This window comes from Astatotilapia calliptera, chromosome 5 (genome assembly GCF_964374335.1).
Source record: "Astatotilapia calliptera chromosome 5, fAstCal68.1, whole genome shotgun sequence".
NCBI lineage: Eukaryota > Metazoa > Chordata > Actinopteri > Cichliformes > Cichlidae > Astatotilapia > Astatotilapia calliptera.
The window spans coordinates 36838175-36850037 of NC_137426.1; the positions used below are offsets into that span (position 1 = coordinate 36838175).

The following is an 11863-nucleotide window of genomic DNA, read 5'->3' on the forward strand; positions in this document are numbered from 1 at the left end:
CTCTGGCTGCAGCTGTATCATGTTGTTGCTACCTCTAACTTCTCCTACACATCCATCAGGCTGGTTTCTGTTTTTGTTACCAGACTCTGCTTACAGAATTAGAAATGATGTCCCAGGAAAAATCTGCCAGATGGTAATATTTATCTGTTGTAATAACATTCGTTTGTTTGGATCCTTCTCAAACACCAAAAGAACATAAAGTACACATTCAGAAAGAGGAATTTTTGTCTCTTGGTTTCTTTCCACATCATAATATTCAGTTTCAGATTCAGAGTGGGGAGATCCATTCAAATATATGCTTGAGATGGGAGAATCATGATGATTTGTAACCTCAAAGGAAAAAGATCCTCCATACTACAGCGATTTATTGCCATAAAGCAGACAATATATTACTTCCTACAGAGAGGTGTTTTACAAAATATTCTGGTGGGAAAGGAAGTTGTGCATGTTGTTTTTGCAGAATCAAGAAGCAGTTCACAATTCTTGTTTCAACTTTAGTCAAATATCTCAAGGCACTTGTGTCTTCTGTGTACACTTCAGTCCACCAGGAAAATGTTATACTGGGAAAATATAAATCCTCATTGTGTTATGTTCCTGTTTATAAAACAGTCCTGGTGTGATAGCAGCCAAAGCTCAAGTGGTTAGTCTAACAAGCCTGGTACGTACATACTGGCTGCTATGCGAGTATGGGTCACAGATCTGATAAGTCATTTAGTGAAATTCTTATACGAAAGCCAGACCCATGTTCCTTGCCCTTAACTTCCTATGTTATTGTGCTGCTTAAGATAGGAAGTTAGACCCCATTAACGTCGCAGTTCCAGAGAATACTTAACAATAGATGACATCAGCAGATGTAATGCTTACTGTCAGACCTTGTTAATTCATTTCTTCGCAACTTGTTTTTCTTTTGTTTTGTTTTTCTTTTTGTTCCTTAGACTCTCTTACGATAAGCTATAAATGTGTGTTTTTTATTCTACTGAGCTTTTGCATTGAAAACCATGCAAATGTTATACAGGCAAGGAATGTGCTGTTACTATGAAATTACGTGACCGAGCTGTTATAGGCTACATACAGTGGGGCAAAAAAGTATTTAGTCAGCCACCAATTGTGCAAGTTCCCCCACTTAAAATGATGACAGAGGTCAGTAATTTGCACCAGAGGTACACTTCAACTGTGAGAGACAGAATGTGAAAAAAAAAATCCATGAATTCACATGGTAGGATTTGTAAAGAATTTATTCGTAAATCAGGGTGGAAAATAAGTATTTGGTCACCTCAAACAAGGAAAATCTCTGGCTCTCACAGACCTGAAACGTCTTCTGTAAGAAGCTTTTCTGTCCCCCACTTGTTACCTGTATGAATGGCACCTGTTTGAACTCATCATCTGTATAAAAGACACCTGTCCACAGCCTCAAACAGTCAGACTCCAAACTCCGCCATGGCCAAGACCAAAGAGCTTTCGAAGGACACCAGGAAAAGTATTGTAGACCTGCACCAGACTGGGAAGAGTGAATCTACAATAGGCAAGCAGCTTGGTGTGAAAAAATCAACTGTGGGAGCAATCATCAGAAAATGGAAGACATACAAGACCACTGATAATCTCCCTCGATCTGGGGCTCCACGCAAGATCTCATCCCGTGGGGTCAAAATGATCATGAGAACGGTGAGCAAAGATCCCAGAACCACACGGGGGGACCTGGTGAATGACCTGCAGAGAGCTGGGACCAAAGTAACAAAGGTCACCATCAGTAACACACTACAACGGCAGGGAATCAAATCCCGCAGTGCCAGACGTGTTCCGCTGCTGAAGCCAGTGCATGTCCAGGCCCGTCTGAAGTTTGCCAGAGAGCACATGGATGATACAGCAGAGGATTGGGAGAATGTCATGTGGTCAGATGAAACCAAAGTAGAACTTTGTGGTATAAACTCAACTCGTCGTGTTTGGAGGAAGAAGAATACTGAGTTGCATCCCAAGAACACTACTGTGAAGCATGGGGGTGGAAACATCATGCTATGGGGCTGTTTTTCTGCCAAGGGGACAGGACGACTGATCCGTGTTAAGGACAGAATGAATGGGGCCATGTATCGTGAGATTTTGAGCCAAAACCTCCTTCCATCAGTGAGAACTTTGAAGATGAAACGAGGCTGGGTCTTCCAACATGACAATGATCCAAAATGAGGAATGGGCCAAAATACCAGCTACTGTGTGTGCAAACCTGGTAAAGACCTATAGTAAACGTTTGACCTCTGTTATTGCCAACAAAGGTTATGTTACAAAGTATTGAGTTGTATTTTTGTTATTGACCAAATACTTATTTTCCACCCTGATTTACGAATAAATTCTTTACAAATCCTACCATGTGGATTCATGGATTTTTTTTCCACATTCTGTCTCTCACAGTTGAAGTGTACCTCTGGTGCAAATTACTGACCTCTGTCATCATTTTAAGTGGGGGAACTTGCACAATCGGTGGCTGACTAAATACTTTTTTGCCCCACTGTAAGCACACCCTTTCCTGAAAATGTGCACATGACATAACTAGCAGCTGGGCTTACTGCCAAGTTGCTCCACATCTGGAAAGAAATGTATGGTGCTTTTGTGAAAGGCATTAAAGAAACAGGTATTTACTGAAATGGACATCAAAAATACATTGAGACCACTGGATAAATGTAATTTATGTTTAATACAAACTTTCCTGCCAAATTATACAAATTTGAACACTCTTAGCTGAACATGTTAAAAATGTCAGGGTGTTGCAGTGGTTAGTGCTGTCACCTCACAGCAAACAGGTTCCTGGCTGGGCCCTTTCTCCAACTTGGACCTTCTCAGTGCGATAAATAAACTATTTTTTAAAATGGCTTAAAAATAGTATGCCTAAAGAGTGTACCTGTAACCCATCTCAATTTCCTTCTAATGCTTTGATGACAACAGCACTCAAGATGACTCAAGATTCATGGACTTCAACCTGACACATGGAGTCCAGCATGATCTGATAATGTTTGAAAGAGCTCTTTTATAATACGTTTCACGTTCTCAGAGATCCTCGGCAGAGCCAGGCTGTCTTTGTCCTAGCTGACTGACAAAACCTAAAACTCCAGTCAGAGATGGTGTGTATCACCACTGTGATTATCAAAACTGAAAATACAGACAATATCCTCACTCACTTTAAATTACTATCCCATTTGGCATTAGGTTAGTAATAATTTATTGATACAGATATTTTTCCTAAAGAAAGAAGCTACACTGGATCTGTAGCCTCAATGTTTATGGCAACCATCTTCAATACCATTCCTACAGCGTTGGCCAAAACAGATGAATAGGCAAAGCTGCACTGCAAACAGGAGATCCAGGGTTACCAATTGTGGTTAGTGTACAAATAGTACAATCCAGCAAAGACTGAAAGCGAGCTTACTGCAAACAGGCAACCTCATGTGCTCCAAGTGCGTACTCTGAAGAGCACAAACCCAGGACAGGTCCAGTATCAGCAAATGTCCAGTTTGTTAATTAAACATTGCTTTTAGACAGTGAAGACTTGGGTCACATTTTGAAGTTTAATGCTGGCTCCTTTGAGCGACCTGTTTTTTCACCAGTGTTTGTAGAAGCGCTCAGCATTGCCATTTAGTTGATACAACATGCTCTGTTGTATCAACAGCCTCTGACCTCGCCTCCACCCTCTTTATTTCAGTTTGGCTTGGTCCAGGTGCACTTGCTCCTACCTGATGCCGAGCAGTAAGACGTTAGGATGGCTCAGTTAAAATTGAAGTCTGTATTTAAAGAAAGAAAAGAGACAGGGGGAAATGAAACAAATAAAGTCCACAGACACTGTTTGACTTAATTAGCTAATATATTTAATTTCTAACAAAAAATAACGTGTTTGAGTTATTTTAGCCAACACGTAATTGTACTAAATGTACTAAATCACTTATCTGCTACCTGCTGCAAGGCCAAACAGATCAAACCTCTGGCTCAGGCTGTTGTATCCTCACACCCACACTCCTGACACTGAACCAGCCCCACTGATATGTGAAGAATGAGGTAAGTTATTTTAAGTAAAAAAAAACAAAACATGTCTAATTGCAGGATGTCATTTGGGACTTTTTTCCCCATGCACTATTAATGTTTTAATTTGATTAATTTAATTAATAATCCATTATCATTATAACATCACATAAAGTGCATTTTTGGACAAGTGTGCATTGCTCTGCATATGTTTTGCACACTGCCTGTGATTGCTGCAAAATCACATTTAAACTTATTTTGTTTGGCTATACTTTGTTTAATTATTACCCAAAGGATTATTTAAGTTATGTTTTCCAATACCTAATATTATAAAAAAAATACTTTCACCATTTTATAGATAAGAATTTAAATACTCTTCCATCCAAAAAGTTAACATATATTTTATAGTTATATTTTGTGTAAAGTACCAATCACTGTAAAATAAATAAACAATAAATAAATGAATAAATAAATATTTTTAATGTAATGTTATCAATAAAAATATTAAAATGTAAAAAATGACTTGCACACATCTCATCAGTCATGCATAAAATAAAAATATCTATTTAAACAGAATATTGATCCTTGTCTGCAAAGTGTTACAGATTTAGGGCTGGCATGGTTTGCAATAGTAAAGTGGTCGGGCCAAAAGGGATTTTTTTTCTCTTATCTGGGCCCCAAACCTTAAAACAGTCCTGCTAACTAGATTTAAAGATAAGACATGCACAATTAATTAAACATAGAAAAAGCACAGGAGAGGCTACGTTCAACTAACACACAAAGAATCCATTATTATATTTCTAAAACACCAGACTAGAATAGTCCTAGAATAATCCTAGAAACATAATAATAAATCAAAACTAGAGCTCAAGAATAACAATGAAAAGTAAACTAAAAACTTGTAATACAATAACCTCACAATAATCACAATAACCAGGAAAGGACCCAACAAAAACCAGACCATGTCACACTTTCTTTTATTGTAAAGATGATCAAAATCCTGATTGTAATAAAGCAACCATTTGAAAAACAGAGGACTAGTGTTTAAAGTGCGTCTTTAAAAACGAAATAAAAAAATAAATAATGCTATTATGTCTGTAGAATTGGGGGGGGGGGTGTCTACAAGTTAGACCTTTGCAAATGTAATAACCAGACAGTTTCGCGTTTTTCAGTATAAAAATACTTGACTGTAGCCCATGTAGCCTATATTTGCCCGTATTCTTATTCCTGTGTAATGGTGGTTTCCCCATAGCAGAGATGGCAGTATATTCGTTATTAATTCTTCGCTGTGATTTTCAAATTTTGCAAAGCAACACAGTGGACCAGACTGAAACCCAGCAACTTTTATTCCCACGGTGCATGTTTGACACGCATACTTCAATGGAACCGCGTGAGGGTTCCGCATAATGTGCATCGCCTTTGCTACCCATCTGTATGAGATATAATTAGATTATTTCACCTTTGTGACACGCGGATTCATTTGATGATATTACTTTTTTATTTAGGTTAAAGAAAAAAAGAAGAAGAAATAAGAGAGCACTTGAAAAGTTTTAGTGGTATTTCTACTTCAGACTGTCCACTCCAGTTTCATACATAGCTGTTGCTGTATTGTGTCCGTTTTCTCTAAACAAACGGCAGTAATTAGGCTGTGCCAGACTCTTAAAACAAGTGCTGTTAAAATCCCTTTTATGGTTTGAGTCTGAGTCGGTTACATGTTGAGGTGAAAAATACAACTCATGGTGAAGTATATCAAAGCTTCATCTAACAGTCCAAAGGTAGGGCAGTGTAGCACATAACACAAATAAGTGTCAACAGCATACTTCCTGCTGCACTGTACAGAAGAAAGATTTGAGGCTTACTAAATACGCAGAAAATAAAAATATATAAGTTGTTACAATGCTTAACACTTGGAACAGTTCAAAAATAGAGGTATATGAGCTGGAGCTTCAGCTTTAAGTCTTTTCGGTAACATCCAGGGAACCATCCGGACACTTGACTTTCTCTGTGCACTGACACCTCAGTGACCTACCCCTCGCCAGTCCTCCCTTAAGCACAATCATCAGTCGCAGTCACGTACTTTGTTCACGGATCTGTGGAAGTGCTGGCGGTGCGTGACATGTATAGACGAGCAACTCGCGTAAACTGATTCTGCGCCCTATCCACTCCTCTTGTCGAAACTGGTGCACATGTCTGCGGGTAAATCCACGTCCGCTTCTATGGGTTTGCGGTAAATAATTGCGCTTTTGAGTCCGGCAAGAGACATCCTGGTCCGATTACTGAAGTCTTGAAACTTAGTCAGGAAATCATCATTTCCTACTATATAAATCAGCGGGTTTATCGCGCTGTTTAGACAAGCCAGGAATCTGCCGACCTGGTGTGCAATGTAGATGTCGTCGAAGAGGTGGTGACAAAGCCCATCTTGTTTCAAAATCCTGGTAGTGAGATTTAAATTTCGAAATATATGGTAGGGAATGAAACAGACGGAGAAAAGTATGACCAGAATCACGACCAGTTTCAAACATCGCTGCTTCAGCAGTGGGTTGACATTGGCGTTCTTTCCCAGAACCACCACGATGTGTCCATAACAGCCCAAAATGATGACCAAAGGCAGGACAAACCCGGTGACCGTCCAGCTGATGCTGTATGGCAGGTAGTATCTGGTCAGGTTGGTTGAGGTGGTGTCAAAACACGAGTTTGGTTTTTTTTCATCATTCTTGTCAAAGAATATATCAGGAGTAATTTGAATAATGACCAAAACCCAGACCAGAGCGCTTATGGCCAGAGAGTGGCGACTGGTGATTTTCCCCATCACTTTCATCGGGTGCACAATGCCCAGGTACCTATAGATGCTTATGCAGGTAAGGAAGCCGATGCTGCCATAAAGGTTGAGGTTGAAGCAGAAGCGCGTCACCTTGCAGAAAGGCTGGCCAAACTGCCAGTCACTCTCACGCGCGTAATAGTAGACGAGGAACGGCAGGGTAAACAGATACAGCAGGTCCGCCACCCCGAGATTGAACATGAAGATGTTGATGTTTCCGTTTTTCTTCCAGCTCACACATACGCTTCTCAGTCCACAGATATTGGACACCGTCCCGACAATGAACACGGTGATAAAGACGGGCGGCAAAAAGCTGTGCGTAAAATTTAGATTGATTAGGTTGCCCTCACAAGGTCCTTTTGTGTTGTTTACAGACATCTCTCGCATTGATGTAAAACCTTTGTCATATAAAATCTCCTACAAAAACACAGCAGTCAGTGATCGGCTCGCTCAGAGCAATGACCTCCACTGAAAGCTAATCGTGGAAAAAAAAAACAAAACCCACAAGTGAATATGCAATTTAAAAAGGGTATCCGCCCACTTTTTTCCAGCTATGGTAGCACACTCATAATGACGTAAAGAATGGGGGGGGGGGGGGGGGGGGAGTAAAAATAAAAACAGACACGCACAAAGTACAAATTAAATCATGTATTGCTTTAAATCATTTGACATCACAGATGCAGTCAGCTCACTGCTGTGTAAAACGACACTAAAGGATACAGCTAGCTATCTCACCGTACCTTATAATATTTAAATGACTTCGATGGTATGTGGCCCAACCAACTGAAACACATAAAAAAAAATGAAATGAAATAATATTTAAACAAGCTACAGAAACGTTTTCAAAGATCAAAGAATATGGATTTATTAAAAGATTAATCAAAAAACTGTTCTGTTGTACAGAATGTCACAACATAGACATTCTGCTTTATGACATTAATTTCCCCAGGCGTCTCTACTCTGTCCCAGTTCCCCTTTTTTGTATGTACAGTCTCTATAATCCTTTGTCACACTGTCTGTGGAACCAGTCTGGCCATTCTATTCTGACCTCTGGTGCCAGCAAGCCACAAACTAGATAAGCAATCGTTAATCTACTTGATTTAATCAGGCTAAGATATAATATATGACACACTGGGTTCTTATATGTTCTTATTTCAGTTCTATTTACATGTGCGTATTGAAGTAGACCAATGACACAATGGAAGTCGAAGTACTATACTAGTAATGCTGATTATTTGTCGCCACCTAGTGGCTTACCCCACTAGGTGGGTGTGTGTGTGTGTGTGTGTGTGTGTGTGTGTGTGTGTGTGTGTGTGTGTGTGTGTGTGTGTGTGTGTGTGTGTGTGTGTGTGTGTGTGTGTGTGTGGATAGATAGATGTATGGATGTATGGATAGATAGATGTATGTGTGTGAGTGACCTGTGACAGAAAGAGATTGCCTTCACATCACAGCCAAGACAGACTAAAAGGTCCTGATGTTAGTAAAAATGATCAGTGCTAAAACAGAGCTTCTCCCTGTTTCCTAATAACAAAGCACTGCTATTCTTAATCAAAGAAATCAAAATATAAGTTTGATCAATACATAAATGAGAAATGTAGTGTGAATAGTAAAAAATGACTGTTCTTATGTCTGGTCTTGTTGCAGTCTTGGGCAACTGCTTTGTCTACCAGTAGACAGTAGTAGTATTCATGCCCATTTCTTTCTGTGCCCCACTCTGCCATGTACCTGTTAAAGTGTCTCAACTGCTCTAGAATCAGTTAGTGGTGTGCCTTATAACTACTGCATCAGATGCTTTGCATTGTATTTGGTGATGTAAAGCTTGGATGCAACTGCCCAGCCAGTGAAACTCATTGCATGAAGCGCTCAATGAACTGTTCTTGAGCCAGTCTGTAGGCCACATGAACTTTGGAGGTCTGTAGTGATGTCGCTGACCCCGCTCTGTGATTTTACATCGCCTACTATTTTAATGACTGTTGCTGTCCTTCCCAGTTGTTTCCACTTTATTATAAAACTGCTAATAGTTGACTATTTGACTGATATTTAGTAATAAAGAAATTTCACAAGTGGACACAATTTCACAGCTGCACAGGTGGCATCCTGGCACTGAAATTCACTGAGCCCCAGAGAGCTATCCACCTAGGCATGTAGAAGCATGCTTGATTTTATACACCTGTAGCCATGGAAATGATGAACTCCTGTATTCAGTGAGTTGGATGGCTGAATGAATACTTTTGGCAATATAATGTATAAGATTCCAGTTCACAACAGTATACCATGGTCATGGAGATGTTGACTATGTTTTAGTGCACATGGACAAGATGACATAATGCATATTTGTTTGTCTCCGCCCATTTAAAGATTATTGGTACACATGTAAGAAGAAACAGACAGCTGCTTTTCACATTCAATGTCCATTCTGGTTTTTCAGCCCATATGCAGTTTGTGTCTTAGCAAATGACGGTTACAAAACCTCAGATTTTGAAGATAAACATAATTACTGGGACCCTCTGGTGCACTGTGACAAAGTAGCTATGCTTGAACTCATTTATCACTTCTCCCTCTACCATATTGATAATTTATCCCTTGTTTGTTTGTTTGTTTTTTTACAGTTGACCATAATGCTTTAATTTAGACATTGCTGGTGTAACTTTGCTTTACATACTTTCCCGGGTTAGTTTGTGGTAGAATTGGTTACATCCATTACATCCATGCATATATTTCTAAAGCAAATACTATACTAACCATCAAGTCTTTTGAATTTTCTTCTGTTCACAGGTCAATTTCTAACAAATTATGTTTGCTTATGTTGCTTTGGTTATACTTACCATGTTTATCCATTTGTTCAGGTCCTAGATCTAAAACAGGTGCGTGGGAGGGGCCGCCCCAGTACTTGTTTATATAGGGTCATGATGTCATTGGTGCCCAACTGGGTACAACCAACTAGAGGGTTTTTAATTTTGTATAGTATTATTTATTTTATTTTTAGTTGTATTGTATGCAGTGTTTTACTTTTCAGGCCATTTAGCTGGGTAAATTAGTTTGTCGACTGGATGCATAATCGTATTCCTGTTTTTTGATTAGAATTGTAGTGTTTGTTCCAACCTATTGGTAGAGACTAATGAGGTTCAGGTGTGTGTAAAGTCCTGTTGAAAGCAAGTGAGATTTTGCCTACCAGTAGTGATGGCCAAATGAAGCTTTCTGAAGCTTGTATTGAAAAACGGTTCATTACTCGAAGCTTTTCAACACAGTCCTCTCTGGTGACATCTGGTGGCCAAAAATACGAAGAGCAGCTTGAATCCACAAAATAAAACCAACTGCTTCATTATGACTGATATTGGGCCGCCGTTGCTTTGAAAGTTTATTTTTGGGAGGTTAAGAAAATGTGGTTTATTTGTTTAATAAATAATTTTGACCAGTAAACTCTTCTTGTTTAAACATGCACCATGGCGTGGTCTTTCTTTGCTTGTGACTTCTTGATGTTGAAATGGTAAATGGTAAATGGCCTGTATTTATATAGCGCCTTACTAGTCCCTAAGGACCCCAAAGCGCTTTACAAATGTTACATGTTGGTAAATACAATAATTGAAAAATACCACGTTACATATAATATACATATGATAATGTACAACACATTGTGGAGTATGCTTCTGCTGTGAGCATATATAATATATATAATATTATATATTAGGGAAATTTTCCTAGACATATTTTTGACCTGGAGGTAGAATTGATTGTGAAATGGAAAGGGAAAATGCTTATGAACAAAAACATGATGCATTTAAAGTAGCTCTTTCTCATTTTTATTTAAGAAGAGAATTTGTTCCACTGTGCGATGGCCGAACCTGTTCCTTTTCGTGGAGATCATTTCTCCTGCCTTAAGGCAAATCCCTTCACATGGAACAGAGGAGGCTGGAATGCAGAGAAACTGGTAGAGATGCAGTTATACAGTCTACCTGGGCCCCACAAACTATCAGCTGAAGAGAATAAATAGATTACATTGCTGCACATTTGGCAGACTAACATTTTCAGATTAATTAAACAATAAAATATATATTTTTATAACATTACATGTAAAGAGTCAAGTGGAAGTTTTTCTAAAGTTATTTAATGATATTTATACTATGAAAGCAGATTTTTTTTTTGACATTTTAAGTTTTTTCCCATTATAAGATATAATAAACACGCACAAAACAAAAGCAAACGGCCAGAACACAAAGCTGGAAAACCCACCCAACTGACCAAAATCAACTCAAAATTCTCCCACACAACAGAACCTCCTCTATTCCTCGCTGGCTCCAAATCTCTCAATGGAATGATCAGTGGTTTGCTATCTGTCACCATCAAAACACCACAAATCCCGCGAATGATTCGCTTCCTTATAAACCATTGAATCAGACACCGAAGCAGTTAGGTTCTAAATGAAGCTTCGGACGTCACTGATCACGTGACTCTGGCCAAACGAATCAAGCTTCGACACAGTGCTTCTGAAGCAGTGTGTTGATTTTTTTGACACACGCACCGGAGCTTCAGCTTCAAGCGGACCATCACTACCTACCAGGTTTTAAAATGGTATAATAGAGATGCCGAAAATAAAAGTACACTTAAAAGAAACTGATGTTGATGCTGTCTACTTATCGCCTTCCTAGCCACTTGGTCTACACTACCTCACATGCACACAGATGCGGAAAGTACAGTTGTGGTCAGAAGTTTACGTACAGTCATCACAAATACCGTCATAATTTGGGGCTTTTAGTGATTTTTTGTGACTGTTTGGTTGTCCTTATCCTTGGGTGGTCCTTGGTTGTCCTTGGGCTCACTCACCAATTTCTTCTTATCTGAGGGTGACAGTTTGGGTCTTGCAGACCTTGGCATATAGTGGTGACATATCCAAATAACTTGTAAGCATTTATGTGCAATTGTTTGAACTGATGATCTTGGAATCTGTTTGGAAAGTGTTTGGACTGTCACATTCCAGCTGTGAAATGAGCACTGGTGTGCAACAGCTTGTCAATTTCAGATTCAGTTCAGGTTCAAAACAGAGTTCAG

General features: G+C 39.2%; 1 protein-coding gene across 1 annotated transcript; it reads right to left on the reverse strand.

The window, feature by feature from the left end:
- Window positions 1–4959: 4959 nt before the first annotated feature.
- Window positions 4960–7805, reverse strand: LOC113021748 (P2Y purinoceptor 1-like). The gene has a single exon (XM_026166463.2). It carries the CDS (start codon window positions 7202–7204, stop codon window positions 6155–6157), a length of 1050 nt encoding a protein of 349 aa, XP_026022248.2. The 5' UTR covers window positions 7205–7805; the 3' UTR covers window positions 4960–6154.
- Window positions 7806–11863: the final 4058 nt, after the last annotated feature.

Excerpts from the sequence above, each read along its gene's own strand:
- LOC113021748 (XM_026166463.2), bottom strand. The coding sequence starts at position 7,204 with ATGCGAGAGATGTCTGTAAACAACACAAAAGGACCTTGTGAGGGCAAC.